Source organism: Oncorhynchus masou, unplaced genomic scaffold (genome assembly GCF_036934945.1).
Source record: "Oncorhynchus masou masou isolate Uvic2021 unplaced genomic scaffold, UVic_Omas_1.1 unplaced_scaffold_768, whole genome shotgun sequence".
Lineage (NCBI taxonomy): Eukaryota > Metazoa > Chordata > Actinopteri > Salmoniformes > Salmonidae > Oncorhynchus > Oncorhynchus masou.
In genome coordinates this window covers 79,672-99,395 of record NW_027014146.1, presented here as the reverse complement: position 1 = coordinate 99,395, position 19,724 = coordinate 79,672, and the positions used below count along the sequence as shown (strand labels likewise).

Below are 19,724 nucleotides of genomic sequence, written 5' to 3'. Positions count from 1 at the left end.
ATCTGTTACCTAACCTGTCTGTCTCTCTCCTCTCCCAGGTTGAAGACATCAGTAGATGCCGTGACAGCTATCTGTTACCTAACCTGTCTGTCTCTCTCTCCTCTCCCAGGTTGAAGACATCAGTAGATGCCGTGACAGCTATCTGTTATCTAACCTGTCTGTCTCTCTCCTCTCCCAGGTTGAAGACATCAGTAGATGCCGTGACAGCTATCTGTTATCTAACCTGTCTGTCTCTCTCCTCTCCCAGGTTGAAGACATCAGTAGATGCCGTGACAGCTATCTGTTATCTAACCTGTCTGTCTCTCTCCTCTCCCAGGTTGAAGACATCAGTAGATGCCGTGACAGCTATCTGTTATCTAACCTGTCTGTCTCTCTCCTCTCCCAGGTTGAAGACATCAGTAGATGCCGTGACAGCTATCTGTTATCTAACCTGTCTGTCTCTCTCCTCTCCCAGGTTGAAGACATCAGTAGATGCCGTGACAGCTATCTGTTATCTAACCTGTCTGTCTCTCTCTCCTCTCCCAGGTTGAAGACATCAGTAGATGCCGTGACAGCTATCTGTTACCTAACCTGTCTGTCTCTCTCTCCTCTCCCAGGTTGAAGACATCAGTAGATGCCGTGACAGCTATCTGTTACCTAACCTGTCTGTCTCTCTCCTCTCCCAGGTTGAAGACATCAGTAGATGCCGTGACAGCTATCTGTTACCTAACCTGTCTGTCTCTCTCTCCTCTCCCAGGTTGAAGACATCAGTAGATGCCGTGACAGCTATCTGTTACCTAACCTGTCTGTCTCTCTCCTCTCCCAGGTTGAAGACATCAGTAGATGCCGTGACAGCTATCTGTTACCTAACCTGTCTGTCTCTCTCCTCTCCCAGGTTGAAGACATCAGTAGATGCCGTGACAGCTATCTGTTACCTAACCTGTCTGTCTCTCTCCTCTCCCAGGTTGAAGACATCAGTAGATGCCGTGACAGCTATCTGTTATCTAACCTGTCTGTCTCTCTCTCCTCTCCCAGGTTGAAGACATCAGTAGATGCCGTGACAGCTATCTGTTATCTAACCTGTCTGTCTCTCTCCTCTCCCAGGTTGAAGACATCAGTAGATGCCGTGACAGCTATCTGTTATCTAACCTGTCTGTCTCTCTCTCCTCTCCCAGGTTGAAGACATCAGTAGATGCCGTGACAGCTATCTGTTACCTAACCTGTCTGTCTCTCTCTCCTCTCCCAGGTTGAAGACATCAGTAGATGCCGTGACAGCTATCTGTTACCTAACCTGTCTGTCTCTCTCCTCTCCCAGGTTGAAGACATCAGTAGATGCCGTGACAGCTATCTGTTATCTAACCTGTCTGTCTCTCTCCTCTCCCAGGTTGAAGACATCAGTAGATGCCGTGACAGCTATCTGTTACCTAACCTGTCTGTCTCTCTCCTCTCCCAGGTTGAAGACATCAGTAGATGCCGTGACAGCTATCTGTTACCTAACCTGTCTGTCTCTCTCTCCTCTCCCAGGTTGAAGACATCAGTAGATGCCGTGACAGCTATCTGTTACCTAACCTGTCTGTCTCTCTCTCCTCTCCCAGGTTGAAGACATCAGTAGATGCCGTGACAGCTATCTGTTATCTAACCTGTCTGTCTCTCTCCTCTCCCAGGTTGAAGACATCAGTAGATGCCGTGACAGCTATCTGTTACCTAACCTGTCTGTCTCTCTCCTCTCCCAGGTTGAAGACATCAGTAGATGCCGTGACAGCTATCTGTTACCTAACCTGTCTGTCTCTCTCCTCTCCCAGGTTGAAGACATCAGTAGATGCCGTGACAGCTATCTGTTATCTAACCTGTCTGTCTCTCTCCTCTCCCAGGTTGAAGACATCAGTAGATGCCGTGACAGCTATCTGTTATCTAACCTGTCTGTCTCTCTCTCCTCTCCCAGGTTGAAGACATCAGTAGATGCCGTGACAGCTATCTGTTACCTAACCTGTCTGTCTCTCTCTCCTCTCCCAGGTTGAAGACATTAGTAGATGCCGTGACAGCTATCTGTTACCTAACCTGTCTGTCTCTCTCCTCTCCCAGGTTGAAGACATCAGTAGATGCCGTGACAGCTATCTGTTATCTAACCTGTCTGTCTCTCTCCTCTCCCAGGTTGAAGACATCAGTAGATGCCGTGACAGCTATCTGTTACCTAACCTGTCTGTCTCTCTCCTCTCCCAGGTTGAAGACATCAGTAGATGCCGTGACAGCTATCTGTTACCTAACCTGTCTGTCTCTCTCCTCTCCCAGGTTGAAGACATCAGTAGATGCCGTGACAGCTATCTGTTATCTAACCTGTCTGTCTCTCTCCTCTCCCAGGTTGAAGACATCAGTAGATGCCGTGACAGCTATCTGTTATCTAACCTGTCTGTCTCTCTCTCCTCTCCCAGGTTGAAGACATCAGTAGATGCCGTGACAGCTATCTGTTATCTAACCTGTCTGTCTCTCTCTCCTCTCCCAGGTTGAAGACATCAGTAGATGCCGTGACAGCTATCTGTTATCTAACCTGTCTGTCTCTCTCCTCTCCCAGGTTGAAGACATCAGTAGATGCCGTGACAGCTATCTGTTATCTAACCTGTCTGTCTCTCTCTCCTCTCCCAGGTTGAAGACATCAGTAGATGCCGTGACAGCTATCTGTTACCTAACCTGTCTGTCTCTCTCCTCTCCCAGGTTGAAGACATCAGTAGATGCCGTGACAGCTATCTGTTACCTAACCTGTCTGTCTCTCTCTCCTCTCCCAGGTTGAAGACATCAGTAGATGCCGTGACAGCTATCTGTTATCTAACCTGTCTGTCTCTCTCTCCTCTCCCAGGTTGAAGACATCAGTAGATGCCGTGACAGCTATCTGTTATCTAACCTGTCTGTCTCTCTCTCCTCTCCCAGGTTGAAGACATCAGTAGATGCCGTGACAGCTATCTGTTACCTAACCTGTCTGTCTCTCTCTCCTCTCCCAGGTTGAAGACATCAGTAGATGCCGTGACAGCTATCTGTTATCTAACCTGTCTGTCTCTCTCTCCTCTCCCAGGTTGAAGACATCAGTAGATGCCGTGACAGCTATCTGTTATCTAACCTGTCTGTCTCTCTCCTCTCCCAGGTTGAAGACATCAGTAGATGCCGTGACAGCTATCTGTTACCTAACCTGTCTGTCTCTCTCTCCTCTCCCAGGTTGAAGACATCAGTAGATGCCGTGACAGCTATCTGTTACCTAACCTGTCTGTCTCTCTCTCCTCTCCCAGGTTGAAGACATCAGTAGATGCCGTGACAGCTATCTGTTATCTAACCTGTCTGTCTCTCTCCTCTCCCAGGTTGAAGACATCAGTAGATGCCGTGACAGCTATCTGTTATCTAACCTGTCTGTCTCTCTCCTCTCCCAGGTTGAAGACATCAGTAGATGCCGTGACAGCTATCTGTTATCTAACCTGTCTGTCTCTCTCCTCTCCCAGGTTGAAGACATCAGTAGATGCCGTGACAGCTATCTGTTATCTAACCTGTCTGTCTCTCTCCTCTCCCAGGTTGAAGACATCAGTAGATGCCGTGACAGCTATCTGTTATCTAACCTGTCTGTCTCTCTCCTCTCCCAGGTTGAAGACATCAGTAGATGCCGTGACAGCTATCTGTTATCTAACCTGTCTGTCTCTCTCCTCTCCCAGGTTGAAGACATCAGTAGATGCCGTGACAGCTATCTGTTACCTAACCTGTCTGTCTCTCTCTCCTCTCCCAGGTTGAAGACATCAGTAGATGCCGTGACAGCTATCTGTTACCTAACCTGTCTGTCTCTCTCCTCTCCCAGGTTGAAGACATCAGTAGATGCCGTGACAGCTATCTGTTACCTAACCTGTCTGTCTCTCTCTCCTCTCCCAGGTTGAAGACATCAGTAGATGCCGTGACAGCTATCTGTTACCTAACCTGTCTGTCTCTCTCCTCTCCCAGGTTGAAGACATCAGTAGATGCCGTGACAGCTATCTGTTACCTAACCTGTCTGTCTCTCTCTCCTCTCCCAGGTTGAAGACATCAGTAGATGCCGTGACAGCTATCTGTTACCTAACCTGTCTGTCTCTCTCCTCTCCCAGGTTGAAGACATCAGTAGATGCCGTGACAGCTATCTGTTATCTAACCTGTCTGTCTAACCTCTCTCCTCTCCCAGGTTGAAGACATCAGTAGATGCCGTGACAGCTATCTGTTATCTAACCTGTCTGTCTCTCTCCTCTCCCAGGTTGAAGACATCAGTAGATGCCGTGACAGCTATCTGTTATCTAACCTGTCTGTCTCTCTCTCCTCTCCCAGGTTGAAGACATCAGTAGATGCCGTGACAGCTATCTGTTACCTAACCTGTCTGTCTCTCTCCTCTCCCAGGTTGAAGACATCAGTAGATGCCGTGACAGCTATCTGTTACCTAACCTGTCTGTCTCTCTCCTCTCCCAGGTTGAAGACATCAGTAGATGCCGTGACAGCTATCTGTTATCTAACCTGTCTGTCTCTCTCCTCTCCCAGGTTGAAGACATCAGTAGATGCCGTGACAGCTATCTGTTACCTAACCTGTCTGTCTCTCTCCTCTCCCAGGTTGAAGACATCAGTAGATGCCGTGACAGCTATCTGTTACCTAACCTGTCTGTCTCTCTCCTCTCCCAGGTTGAAGACATCAGTAGATGCCGTGACAGCTATCTGTTATCTAACCTGTCTGTCTCTCTCCTCTCCCAGGTTGAAGACATCAGTAGATGCCGTGACAGCTATCTGTTATCTAACCTGTCTGTCTCTCTCCTCTCCCAGGTTGAAGACATCAGTAGATGCCGTGACAGCTATCTGTTATCTAACCTGTCTGTCTCTCTCCTCTCCCAGGTTGAAGACATCAGTAGATGCCGTGACAGCTATCTGTTATCTAACCTGTCTGTCTCTCTCTCCTCTCCCAGGTTGAAGACATCAGTAGATGCCGTGACAGCTATCTGTTATCTAACCTGTCTGTCTCTCTCTCCTCTCCCAGGTTGAAGACATCAGTAGATGCCGTGACAGCTATCTGTTACCTAACCTGTCTGTCTCTCTCTCCTCTCCCAGGTTGAAGACATCAGTAGATGCCGTGACAGCTATCTGTTACCTAACCTGTCTGTCTCTCTCTCCTCTCCCAGGTTGAAGACATCAGTAGATGCCGTGACAGCTATCTGTTATCTAACCTGTCTGTCTCTCTCCTCTCCCAGGTTGAAGACATCAGTAGATGCCGTGACAGCTATCTGTTATCTAACCTGTCTGTCTCTCTCTCCTCTCCCAGGTTGAAGACATCAGTAGATGCCGTGACAGCTATCTGTTATCTAACCTGTCTGTCTCTCTCTCCTCTCCCAGGTTGAAGACATCAGTAGATGCCGTGACAGCTATCTGTTATCTAACCTGTCTGTCTCTCTCTCCTCTCCCAGGTTGAAGACATCAGTAGATGCCGTGACAGCTATCTGTTATCTAACCTGTCTGTCTCTCTCCTCTCCCAGGTTGAAGACATCAGTAGATGCCGTGACAGCTATCTGTTATCTAACCTGTCTGTCTCTCTCTCCTCTCCCAGGTTGAAGACATCAGTAGATGCCGTGACAGCTATCTGTTATCTAACCTGTCTGTCTCTCTCTCCTCTCCCAGGTTGAAGACATCAGTAGATGCCGTGACAGCTATCTGTTACCTAACCTGTCTGTCTCTCTCTCCTCTCCCAGGTTGAAGACATCAGTAGATGCCGTGACAGCTATCTGTTATCTAACCTGTCTGTCTCTCTCTCCTCTCCCAGGTTGAAGACATCAGTAGATGCCGTGACAGCTATCTGTTATCTAACCTGTCTGTCTCTCTCCTCTCCCAGGTTGAAGACATCAGTAGATGCCGTGACAGCTATCTGTTATCTAACCTGTCTGTCTCTCTCCTCTCCCAGGTTGAAGACATCAGTAGATGCCGTGACAGCTATCTGTTACCTAACCTGTCTGTCTCTCTCTCCTCTCCCAGGTTGAAGACATCAGTAGATGCCGTGACAGCTATCTGTTACCTAACCTGTCTGTCTCTCTCTCCTCTCCCAGGTTGAAGACATCAGTAGATGCCGTGACAGCTATCTGTTACCTAACCTGTCTGTCTCTCTCTCCTCTCCCAGGTTGAAGACATCAGTAGATGCCGTGACAGCTATCTGTTACCTAACCTGTCTGTCTCTCTCCTCTCCCAGGTTGAAGACATCAGTAGATGCCGTGACAGCTATCTGTTACCTAACCTGTCTGTCTCTCTCTCCTCTCCCAGGTTGAAGACATCAGTAGATGCCGTGACAGCTATCTGTTATCTAACCTGTCTGTCTCTCTCCTCTCCCAGGTTGAAGACATCAGTAGATGCCGTGACAGCTATCTGTTACCTAACCTGTCTGTCTCTCTCTCCTCTCCCAGGTTGAAGACATCAGTAGATGCCGTGACAGCTATCTGTTACCTAACCTGTCTGTCTCTCTCCTCTCCCAGGTTGAAGACATCAGTAGATGCCGTGACAGCTATCTGTTACCTAACCTGTCTGTCTCTCTCCTCTCCCAGGTTGAAGACATCAGTAGATGCCGTGACAGCTATCTGTTACCTAACCTGTCTGTCTCTCTCTCCTCTCCCAGGTTGAAGACATCAGTAGATGCCGTGACAGCTATCTGTTACCTAACCTGTCTGTCTCTCTCCTCTCCCAGGTTGAAGACATCAGTAGATGCCGTGACAGCTATCTGTTACCTAACCTGTCTGTCTCTCTCCTCTCCCAGGTTGAAGACATCAGTAGATGCCGTGACAGCTATCTGTTACCTAACCTGTCTGTCTCTCTCTCCTCTCCCAGGTTGAAGACATCAGTAGATGCCGTGACAGCTATCTGTTACCTAACCTGTCTGTCTCTCTCCTCTCCCAGGTTGAAGACATCAGTAGATGCCGTGACAGCTATCTGTTACCTAACCTGTCTGTCTCTCTCTCCTCTCCCAGGTTGAAGACATCAGTAGATGCCGTGACAGCTATCTGTTACCTAACCTGTCTGTCTCTCTCCTCTCCCAGGTTGAAGACATCAGTAGATGCCGTGACAGCTATCTGTTATCTAACCTGTCTGTCTCTCTCCTCTCCCAGGTTGAAGACATCAGTAGATGCCGTGACAGCTATCTGTTACCTAACCTGTCTGTCTCTCTCTCCTCTCCCAGGTTGAAGACATCAGTAGATGCCGTGACAGCTATCTGTTATCTAACCTGTCTGTCTCTCTCCTCTCCCAGGTTGAAGACATCAGTAGATGCCGTGACAGCTATCTGTTACCTAACCTGTCTGTCTCTCTCTCCTCTCCCAGGTTGAAGACATCAGTAGATGCCGTGACAGCTATCTGTTATCTAACCTGTCTGTCTCTCTCCTCTCCCAGGTTGAAGACATCAGTAGATGCCGTGACAGCTATCTGTTACCTAACCTGTCTGTCTCTCTCCTCTCCCAGGTTGAAGACATCAGTAGATGCCGTGACAGCTATCTGTTACCTAACCTGTCTGTCTCTCTCTCCTCTCCCAGGTTGAAGACATCAGTAGATGCCGTGACAGCTATCTGTTACCTAACCTGTCTGTCTCTCTCTCCTCTCCCAGGTTGAAGACATCAGTAGATGCCGTGACAGCTATCTGTTATCTAACCTGTCTGTCTCTCTCTCCTCTCCCAGGTTGAAGACATCAGTAGATGCCGTGACAGCTATCTGTTATCTAACCTGTCTGTCTCTCTCCTCTCCCAGGTTGAAGACATCAGTAGATGCCGTGACAGCTATCTGTTACCTAACCTGTCTGTCTCTCTCTCCTCTCCCAGGTTGAAGACATCAGTAGATGCCGTGACAGCTATCTGTTATCTAACCTGTCTGTCTCTCTCTCCTCTCCCAGGTTGAAGACATCAGTAGATGCCGTGACAGCTATCTGTTATCTAACCTGTCTGTCTCTCTCCTCTCCCAGGTTGAAGACATCAGTAGATGCCGTGACAGCTATCTGTTATCTAACCTGTCTGTCTCTCTCCTCTCCCAGGTTGAAGACATCAGTAGATGCCGTGACAGCTATCTGTTATCTAACCTGTCTGTCTCTCTCCTCTCCCAGGTTGAAGACATCAGTAGATGCCGTGACAGCTATCTGTTACCTAACCTGTCTGTCTCTCTCCTCTCCCAGGTTGAAGACATCAGTAGATGCCGTGACAGCTATCTGTTACCTAACCTGTCTGTCTCTCTCTCCTCTCCCAGGTTGAAGACATCAGTAGATGCCGTGACAGCTATCTGTTACCTAACCTGTCTGTCTCTCTCCTCTCCCAGGTTGAAGACATCAGTAGATGCCGTGACAGCTATCTGTTACCTAACCTGTCTGTCTCTCTCCTCTCCCAGGTTGAAGACATCAGTAGATGCCGTGACAGCTATCTGTTACCTAACCTGTCTGTCTCTCTCCTCTCCCAGGTAGAAGACATCAGTAGATGCCGTGACAGCTATCTGTTATCTAACCTGTCTGTCTCTCTCTCCTCTCCCAGGTTGAAGACATCAGTAGATGCCGTGACAGCTATCTGTTACCTAACCTGTCTGTCTCTCTCCTCTCCCAGGTTGAAGACATCAGTAGATGCCGTGACAGCTATCTGTTACCTAACCTGTCTGTCTCTCTCCTCTCCCAGGTTGAAGACATCAGTAGATGCCGTGACAGCTATCTGTTACCTAACCTGTCTGTCTCTCTCCTCTCCCAGGTTGAAGACATCAGTAGATGCCGTGACAGCTATCTGTTACCTAACCTGTCTGTCTCTCTCTCCTCTCCCAGGTTGAAGACATCAGTAGATGCCGTGACAGCTATCTGTTATCTAACCTGTCTGTCTCTCTCCTCTCCCAGGTTGAAGACATCAGTAGATGCCGTGACAGCTATCTGTTACCTAACCTGTCTGTCTCTCTCCTCTCCCAGGTTGAAGACATCAGTAGATGCCGTGACAGCTATCTGTTACCTAACCTGTCTGTCTCTCTCTCCTCTCCCAGGTTGAAGACATCAGTAGATGCCGTGACAGCTATCTGTTACCTAACCTGTCTGTCTCTCTCCTCTCCCAGGTTGAAGACATCAGTAGATGCCGTGACAGCTATCTGTTATCTAACCTGTCTGTCTCTCTCCTCTCCCAGGTTGAAGACATCAGTAGATGCCGTGACAGCTATCTGTTATCTAACCTGTCTGTCTCTCTCCTCTCCCAGGTTGAAGACATCAGTAGATGCCGTGACAGCTATCTGTTATCTAACCTGTCTGTCTCTCTCCTCTCCCAGGTTGAAGACATCAGTAGATGCCGTGACAGCTATCTGTTATCTAACCTGTCTGTCTCTCTCTCCTCTCCCAGGTTGAAGACATCAGTAGATGCCGTGACAGCTATCTGTTACCTAACCTGTCTGTCTCTCTCTCCTCTCCCAGGTTGAAGACATCAGTAGATGCCGTGACAGCTATCTGTTACCTAACCTGTCTGTCTCTCTCTCCTCTCCCAGGTTGAAGACATCAGTAGATGCCGTGACAGCTATCTGTTACCTAACCTGTCTGTCTCTCTCCTCTCCCAGGTTGAAGACATCAGTAGATGCCGTGACAGCTATCTGTTACCTAACCTGTCTGTCTCTCTCCTCTCCCAGGTTGAAGACATCAGTAGATGCCGTGACAGCTATCTGTTACCTAACCTGTCTGTCTCTCTCCTCTCCCAGGTAGAAGACATCAGTAGATGCCGTGACAGCTATCTGTTACCTAACCTGTCTGTCTCTCTCTCCTCTCCCAGGTTGAAGACATCAGTAGATGCCGTGACAGCTATCTGTTATCTAACCTGTCTGTCTCTCTCCTCTCCCAGGTTGAAGACATCAGTAGATGCCGTGACAGCTATCTGTTACCTAACCTGTCTGTCTCTCTCTCCTCTCCCAGGTTGAAGACATCAGTAGATGCCGTGACAGCTATCTGTTATCTAACCTGTCTGTCTCTCTCCTCTCCCAGGTTGAAGACATCAGTAGATGCCGTGACAGCTATCTGTTACCTAACCTGTCTGTCTCTCTCTCCTCTCCCAGGTTGAAGACATCAGTAGATGCCGTGACAGCTATCTGTTACCTAACCTGTCTGTCTCTCTCTCCTCTCCCAGGTTGAAGACATCAGTAGATGCCGTGACAGCTATCTGTTACCTAACCTGTCTGTCTCTCTCCTCTCCCAGGTTGAAGACATCAGTAGATGCCGTGACAGCTATCTGTTACCTAACCTGTCTGTCTCTCTCCTCTCCCAGGTTGAAGACATCAGTAGATGCCGTGACAGCTATCTGTTACCTAACCTGTCTGTCTCTCTCCTCTCCCAGGTTGAAGACATCAGTAGATGCCGTGACAGCTATCTGTTACCTAACCTGTCTGTCTCTCTCTCCTCTCCCAGGTTGAAGACATCAGTAGATGCCGTGACAGCTATCTGTTACCTAACCTGTCTGTCTCTCTCCTCTCCCAGGTAGAAGACATCAGTAGATGCCGTGACAGCTATCTGTTATCTAACCTGTCTGTCTCTCTCTCCTCTCCCAGGTTGAAGACATCAGTAGATGCCGTGACAGCTATCTGTTATCTAACCTGTCTGTCTCTCTCCTCTCCCAGGTTGAAGACATCAGTAGATGCCGTGACAGCTATCTGTTACCTAACCTGTCTGTCTCTCTCTCCTCTCCCAGGTTGAAGACATCAGTAGATGCCGTGACAGCTATCTGTTATCTAACCTGTCTGTCTCTCTCTCCTCTCCCAGGTTGAAGACATCAGTAGATGCCGTGACAGCTATCTGTTATCTAACCTGTCTGTCTCTCTCCTCTCCCAGGTTGAAGACATCAGTAGATGCCGTGACAGCTATCTGTTATCTAACCTGTCTGTCTCTCTCCTCTCCCAGGTTGAAGACATCAGTAGATGCCGTGACAGCTATCTGTTATCTAACCTGTCTGTCTCTCTCCTCTCCCAGGTTGAAGACATCAGTAGATGCCGTGACAGCTATCTGTTACCTAACCTGTCTGTCTCTCTCCTCTCCCAGGTTGAAGACATCAGTAGATGCCGTGACAGCTATCTGTTACCTAACCTGTCTGTCTCTCTCTCCTCTCCCAGGTTGAAGACATCAGTAGATGCCGTGACAGCTATCTGTTACCTAACCTGTCTGTCTCTCTCCTCTCCCAGGTTGAAGACATCAGTAGATGCCGTGACAGCTATCTGTTACCTAACCTGTCTGTCTCTCTCCTCTCCCAGGTTGAAGACATCAGTAGATGCCGTGACAGCTATCTGTTACCTAACCTGTCTGTCTCTCTCCTCTCCCAGGTAGAAGACATCAGTAGATGCCGTGACAGCTATCTGTTATCTAACCTGTCTGTCTCTCTCCTCTCCCAGGTTGAAGACATCAGTAGATGCCGTGACAGCTATCTGTTACCTAACCTGTCTGTCTCTCTCTCCTCTCCCAGGTTGAAGACATCAGTAGATGCCGTGACAGCTATCTGTTACCTAACCTGTCTGTCTCTCTCCTCTCCCAGGTTGAAGACATCAGTAGATGCCGTGACAGCTATCTGTTACCTAACCTGTCTGTCTCTCTCCTCTCCCAGGTTGAAGACATCAGTAGATGCCGTGACAGCTATCTGTTACCTAACCTGTCTGTCTCTCTCCTCTCCCAGGTTGAAGACATCAGTAGATGCCGTGACAGCTATCTGTTATCTAACCTGTCTGTCTCTCTCCTCTCCCAGGTTGAAGACATCAGTAGATGCCGTGACAGCTATCTGTTACCTAACCTGTCTGTCTCTCTCCTCTCCCAGGTTGAAGACATCAGTAGATGCCGTGACAGCTATCTGTTACCTAACCTGTCTGTCTCTCTCTCCTCTCCCAGGTTGAAGACATCAGTAGATGCCGTGACAGCTATCTGTTACCTAACCTGTCTGTCTCTCTCCTCTCCCAGGTTGAAGACATCAGTAGATGCCGTGACAGCTATCTGTTATCTAACCTGTCTGTCTCTCTCCTCTCCCAGGTTGAAGACATCAGTAGATGCCGTGACAGCTATCTGTTATCTAACCTGTCTGTCTCTCTCCTCTCCCAGGTTGAAGACATCAGTAGATGCCGTGACAGCTATCTGTTATCTAACCTGTCTGTCTCTCTCCTCTCCCAGGTTGAAGACATCAGTAGATGCCGTGACAGCTATCTGTTATCTAACCTGTCTGTCTCTCTCTCCTCTCCCAGGTTGAAGACATCAGTAGATGCCGTGACAGCTATCTGTTACCTAACCTGTCTGTCTCTCTCCTCTCCCAGGTTGAAGACATCAGTAGATGCCGTGACAGCTATCTGTTACCTAACCTGTCTGTCTCTCTCCTCTCCCAGGTTGAAGACATCAGTAGATGCCGTGACAGCTATCTGTTACCTAACCTGTCTGTCTCTCTCCTCTCCCAGGTTGAAGACATCAGTAGATGCCGTGACAGCTATCTGTTACCTAACCTGTCTGTCTCTCTCCTCTCCCAGGTTGAAGACATCAGTAGATGCCGTGACAGCTATCTGTTATCTAACCTGTCTGTCTCTCTCCTCTCCCAGGTTGAAGACATCAGTAGATGCCGTGACAGCTATCTGTTACCTAACCTGTCTGTCTCTCTCTCCTCTCCCAGGTTGAAGACATCAGTAGATGCCGTGACAGCTATCTGTTATCTAACCTGTCTGTCTCTCTCCTCTCCCAGGTTGAAGACATCAGTAGATGCCGTGACAGCTATCTGTTACCTAACCTGTCTGTCTCTCTCTCTCTCCCAGGTTGAAGACATCAGTAGATGCCGTGACAGCTATCTGTTACCTAACCTGTCTGTCTCTCTCCTCTCCCAGGTTGAAGACATCAGTAGATGCCGTGACAGCTATCTGTTATCTAACCTGTCTGTCTCTCTCTCCTCTCCCAGGTTGAAGACATCAGTAGATGCCGTGACAGCTATCTGTTATCTAACCTGTCTGTCTCTCTCCTCTCCCAGGTTGAAGACATCAGTAGATGCCGTGACAGCAGCTATCTGTTACCTAACCTGACAGTCTCTCTCTCTCCTCTCCCAGGTTGAAGACATCAGTAGATGCCGTGACAGCTATCTGTTACCTAACCTGTCTGTCTCTCTCCTCTCCCAGGTTGAAGACATCAGTAGATGCCGTGACAGCTATCTGTTACCTAACCTGTCTGTCTCTCTCCTCTCCCAGGTTGAAGACATCAGTAGATGCCGTGACAGCTATCTGTTATCTAACCTGTCTGTCTCTCTCTCCTCTCCCAGGTTGAAGACATCAGTAGATGCCGTGACAGCTATCTGTTATCTAACCTGTCTGTCTCTCTCCTCTCCCAGGTTGAAGACATCAGTAGATGCCGTGACAGCTATCTGTTATCTAACCTGTCTGTCTCTCTCCTCTCCCAGGTTGAAGACATCAGTAGATGCCGTGACAGCTATCTGTTATCTAACCTGTCTGTCTCTCTCCTCTCCCAGGTTGAAGACATCAGTAGATGCCGTGACAGCTATCTGTTACCTAACCTGTCTGTCTCTCTCCTCTCCCAGGTTGAAGACATCAGTAGATGCCGTGACAGCTATCTGTTACCTAACCTGTCTGTCTCTCTCTCCTCTCCCAGGTTGAAGACATCAGTAGATGCCGTGACAGCTATCTGTTACCTAACCTGTCTGTCTCTCTCCTCTCCCAGGTTGAAGACATCAGTAGATGCCGTGACAGCTATCTGTTACCTAACCTGTCTGTCTCTCTCCTCTCCCAGGTTGAAGACATCAGTAGATGCCGTGACAGCTATCTGTTATCTAACCTGTCTGTCTCTCTCCTCTCCCAGGTTGAAGACATCAGTAGATGCCGTGACAGCTATCTGTTACCTAACCTGTCTGTCTCTCTCTCCTCTCCCAGGTTGAAGACATCAGTAGATGCCGTGACAGCTATCTGTTACCTAACCTGTCTGTCTCTCTCTCCTCTCCCAGGTTGAAGACATCAGTAGATGCCGTGACAGCTATCTGTTACCTAACCTGTCTGTCTCTCTCCTCTCCCAGGTTGAAGACATCAGTAGATGCCGTGACAGCTATCTGTTACCTAACCTGTCTGTCTCTCTCTCCTCTCCCAGGTTGAAGACATCAGTAGATGCCGTGACAGCTATCTGTTATCTAACCTGTCTCTCTCTCCTCTCCCAGGTTGAAGACATCAGTAGATGCCGTGACAGCTATCTGTTACCTAACCTGTCTGTCTCTCCTCTCCCAGGTTGAAGACATCAGTAGATGCCGTGACAGCTATCTGTTATCTAACCTGTCTGTCTCTCTCCTCTCCCAGGTTGAAGACATCAGTAGATGCCGTGACAGCTATCTGTTACCTAACCTGTCTGTCTCTCTCTCCTCTCCCAGGTTGAAGACATCAGTAGATGCCGTGACAGCTATCTGTTATCTAACCTGTCTGTCTCTCTCCTCTCCCAGGTTGAAGACATCAGTAGATGCCGTGACAGCTATCTGTTACCTAACCTGTCTGTCTCTCTCTCCTCTCCCAGGTTGAAGACATCAGTAGATGCCGTGACAGCTATCTGTTACCTAACCTGTCTGTCTCTCTCCTCTCCCAGGTTGAAGACATCAGTAGATGCCGTGACAGCTATCTGTTACCTAACCTGTCTGTCTCTCTCCTCTCCCAGGTTGAAGACATCAGTAGATGCCGTGACAGCTATCTGTTATCTAACCTGTCTCTCTCTCCTCTCCCAGGTTGAAGACATCAGTAGATGCCGTGACAGCTATCTGTTACCTAACCTGTCTGTCTCTCTCTCCTCTCCCAGGTTGAAGACATCAGTAGATGCCGTGACAGCTATCTGTTATTTAACCTGTCTGTCTCTCTCCTCTCCCAGGTTGAAGACATCAGTAGATGCCGTGACAGCTATCTGTTACCTAACCTGTCTGTCTCTCTCTCTCCTCTCCCAGGTTGAAGACATCAGTAGATGCCGTGACAGCTATCTGTTATCTAACCCTGTCTCTCTCCTCTCCCAGGTTGAAGACATCAGTAGATGCCGTGACAGCTATCTGTTACCTAACCTGTCTGTCTCTCTCTCCTCTCCCAGGTTGAAGACATCAGTAGATGCCGTGACAGCTATCTGTTATCTAACCTGTCTGTCTCTCTCCTCTCCCAGGTTGAAGACATCAGTAGATGCCGTGACAGCTATCTGTTACCTAACCTGTCTGTCTCTCTCCTCTCCCAGGTTGAAGACATCAGTAGATGCCGTGACAGCTATCTGTTACCTAACCTGTCTGTCTCTCTCCTCTCCCAGGTTGAAGACATCAGTAGATGCCGTGACAGCTATCTGTTATCTAACCTGTCTGTCTCTCTCTCCTCTCCCAGGTTGAAGACATCAGTAGATGCCGTGACAGCTATCTGTTATCTAACCTGTCTGTCTCTCTCCTCTCCCAGGTTGAAGACATCAGTAGATGCCGTGACAGCTATCTGTTACCTAACCTGTCTGTCTCTCTCCTCTCCCAGGTTGAAGACATCAGTAGATGCCGTGACAGCTATCTGTTACCTAACCTGTCTGTCTCTCTCCTCTCCCAGGTTGAAGACATCAGTAGATGCCGTGACAGCTATCTGTTACCTAACCTGTCTGTCTCTCTCCTCTCCCAGGTTGAAGACATCAGTAGATGCCGTGACAGCTATCTGTTACCTAACCTGTCTGTCTCTCTCCTCTCCCAGGTTGAAGACATCAGTAGATGCCGTGACAGCTATCTGTTACCTAACCTGTCTGTCTCTCTCCTCTCCCAGGTTGAAGACATCAGTAGATGCCGTGACAGCTATCTGTTACCTAACCTGTCTGTCTCTCTCCTCTCCCAGGTTGAAGACATCAGTAGATGCCGTGACAGCTATCTGTTATCTAACCTGTCTGTCTCTCTCTCTCCTCTCCCAGGTTGAAGACATCAGTAGATGCCGTGACAGCTATCTGTTATCTAACCTGTCTGTCTCTCTCCTCTCCCAGGTTGAAGACATCAGTAGATGCCGTGACAGCTATCTGTTACCTAACCTGTCTGTCTCTCTCTCCTCTCCCAGGTTGAAGACATCAGTAGATGCCGTGACAGCTATCTGTTACCTAACCTGTCTGTCTCTCTCTCCTCTCCCAGGTTGAAGACATCAGTAGATGCCGTGACAGCTATCTGTTATCTAACCTGTCTGTCTCTCTCCTCTCCCAGGTTGAAGACATCAGTAGATGCCGTGACAGCTATCTGTTACCTAACCTGTCTGTCTCTCTCTCCTCTCCCAGGTTGAAGACATCAGTAGATGCCGTGACAGCTATCTGTTACCTAACCTGTCTGTCTCTCTCCTCTCCCAGGTTGAAGACATCAGTAGATGCCGTGACAGCTATCTGTTACCTAACCTGTCTGTCTCTCTCCTCTCCCAGGTTGAAGACATCAGTAGATGCCGTGACAGCTATCTGTTACCTAACCTGTCTGTCTCTCTCCTCTCCCAGGTTTAAGACATCAGTAGATGCCGTGACAGCTATCTGTTATCTAACCTGTCTGTCTCTCTCCTCTCCCAGGTTGAAGACATCAGTAGATGCCGTGACAGCTATCTGTTACCTAACCTGTCTGTCTCTCTCTCTCCTCTCCCAGGTTGAAGACATCAGTAGATGCCGTGACAGCTATCTGTTACCTAACCTGTCTGTCTCTCTCTCCTCTCCCAGGTTGAAGACATCAGTAGATGCCGTGACAGCTATCTGTTACCTAACCTGTCTGTCTCTCTCTCCTCTCCCAGGTTGAAGACATCAGTAGATGCCGTGACAGCTATCTGTTACCTAACCTGTCTGTCTCTCTCCTCTCCCAGGTTGAAGACATCAGTAGATGCCGTGACAGCTATCTGTTACCTAACCTGTCTGTCTCTCTCTCTCCTCTCCCAGGTTGAAGACATCAGTAGATGCCGTGACAGCTATCTGTTATCTAACCTGTCTGTCTCTCTCTCCTCTCCCAGGTTGAAGACATCAGTAGATGCCGTGACAGCTATCTGTTACCTAACCTGTCTGTCTCTCTCTCTCCTCTCCCAGGTTGAAGACATCAGTAGATGCCGTGACAGCTATCTGTTACCTAACCTGTCTGTCTCTCTCTCCTCTCCCAGGTTGAAGACATCAGTAGATGCCGTGACAGCTATCTGTTATCTAACCTGTCTGTCTCTCTCTCCTCTCCCAGGTTGAAGACATCAGTAGATGCCGTGACAGCTATCTGTTACCTAACCTGTCTGTCTCTCTCTCCTCTCCCAGGTTGAAGACATCAGTAGATGCCGTGACAGCTATCTGTTATCTAACCTGTCTGTCTCTCTCTCCTCTCCCAGGTTGAAGACATCAGTAGATGCCGTGACAGCTATCTGTTACCTAACCTGTCTGTCTCTCTCCTCTCCCAGGTTGAAGACATCAGTAGATGCCGTGACAGCTATCTGTTACCTAACCTGTCTGTCTCTCTCCTCTCCCAGGTTGAAGACATCAGTAGATGCCGTGACAGCTATCTGTTATCTAACCTGTCTGTCTCTCTCTCCTCTCCCAGGTTGAAGACATCAGTAGATGCCGTGACAGCTATCTGTTACCTAACCTGTCTGTCTCTCTCCTCTCCCAGGTTGAAGACATCAGTAGATGCCGTGACAGCTATCTGTTATCTAACCTGTCTGTCTCTCTCTCCTCTCCCAGGTTGAAGACATCAGTAGATGCCGTGACAGCTATCTGTTATCTAACCTGTCTGTCTCTCTCCTCTCCCAGGTTGAAGACATCAGTAGATGCCGTGACAGCTATCTGTTATTTAACCTGTCTGTCTCTCTCCTCTCCCAGGTTGAAGACATCAGTAGATGCCGTGACAGCTATCTGTTACCTAACCTGTCTGTCTCTCTCCTCTCCCAGGTTGAAGACATCAGTAGATGCCGTGACAGCTATCTGTTATCTAACCTGTCTGTCTCTCTCCTCTCCCAGGTTGAAGACATCAGTAGATGCCGTGACAGCTATCTGTTACCTAACCTGTCTGTCTCTCTCCTCTCCCAGGTTGAAGACATCAGTAGATGCCGTGACAGCTATCTGTGTGATCTTTGCCATGTCCTTCATCCCAGCCTCGTTTGTCCTCTACCTGATCCAGGAGAGAGTAACCAAGGCTAAACACCTCCAGTTCGTCAGCGGAGTCAGCCCCCTTGTCTACTGGTTAGCCAACTTCTTCTGGGATATGGTACGTCTTTCAATAAATCAATAAACTGTTACTTATGAAGCCCTTTTTTACATCGTTATTTGTGACAAAAGTGCTTTACAGTTACTTGAACTAAACTCACAGAAGAGGAAGTAGCAGTTACAGGAAGAAACCTGGAGAGGAACTAGACTCTTATGTTGTTCTTAATCAGTGTCTCTCTCCTGTTTCTAGAGCCTGGAATTCAAATCAAATTTGATTTGTCACATGCGCCGAATACATCAGGTGTAGATCTTACTGTGAAATGCTTACTTACAAGCCCTAGAGTCAATAAAATATTTACTAAATAAAGTAATAATTAAATAGAATTAAAATAACACAATAAAATAACATTAATGAGGTTATTTACAAGGGGGTACCGGTACAGAGTCAATGTGGAGGCTATATACAAGGGGGTACCGGTACAGAGTCAACGTGGAGGCTATATACAGGGGGTACCGGTACCGAGTCAATGTGGAGGCTATATACAAGGGGGTACCGGTACAGAGTCAACGTGGAGGCTATATACAGGGGGTACCGGTACCGAGTCAATGTGGAGGCTATATACAGGGGGTACCGGTACAGAGTCAATGTGGAGGCTATATACAGGGGGTACCGGTACAGAGTCAATGTGGAGGCTATATACAGGGGGTACCGGTACCGAGTCAACGTGGAGGCTATATACAGGGGGTACCGGTACCGAGTCAATGTGGAGGCTATATACAGGGGGTACCGATACCGAGTCAGTGTGGAGGCTATATACAGGGGGTACCGGTACCGAGTCAGTGTGGAGGCTATATACAGGGGGTACCGGTACCGAGTCAACGTGGAGGCTATATACAGGGGGTACCGGTACCGAGTCAATGTGGAGGCTATATACAGGGGGTACCGGTACCGAGTCAATGTGGAGGCTATATACAAGGGGGTACCGGTACAGAGTCAACGTGGAGGCTATATACAGGGGGTACCGGTACCGAGTCAATGTGGAGGCTATATACAGGGGGTACCGATACCGAGTCAGTGTGGAGGCTATATACAGGGGGTACTGGTACCGAGTCAGTGTGGAGGCTATATACAGGGGGTACCAGTACAGAGTCAATGTGGAGGCTATATACAGGGGGTACCGGTACCGAGTCAGTGTGGAGGCTATATACAAGGGGTACCGGTACCGAGTCAATGTGGAGGCTATATACAAGGGGTACCGGTACTGAGTCAACGTGCGGGGGTACAGGTTAGTCAAGGTAGTTTGTACATGTAGGTAGGGGGTAAAGTGACTATGCATAGATTATAAACAGCGAGTAGCAGCAGTGTAAAAACAAGGGGGGGTGTCAATGCAAATAGTTTGGGTGGCCATTTGATTAATTGTTCAGCAGTCTCATGGCTTGGGGGTAGAAGCTGTTTAAGGAACGCTTGCCGTGCGGTAGCAGAGAGAACAGTCTTGGGTGACTGGATTCTTCGTCCATTTGTTCAACCTTAGTCTGACACCGCCTAGTATATACTGTCCTGGATGTCAGGAAGCTTGGCCCCAGCGATGTACTGGGTCGTACGCACTACCATCCGTAGCGTCTT

The 19,724-nt window shown here is 48.6% G+C and overlaps 1 protein-coding gene across 1 annotated transcript in view; it reads left to right on the top strand.

The window, feature by feature from the left end:
- Nucleotides 1-19,724, top strand: part of LOC135537406 (retinal-specific phospholipid-transporting ATPase ABCA4-like) — a gene marked incomplete at its 5' end in the record, with an annotated part of 113,541 nt that overhangs the window by 73,202 nt on the left and 20,615 nt on the right. Inside the window, 1 exon segment of the mRNA XM_064963576.1 lies at nt 17,984-18,161. Within this exon segment, the coding sequence (XP_064819648.1) occupies nt 17,984-18,161 (178 nt within the window).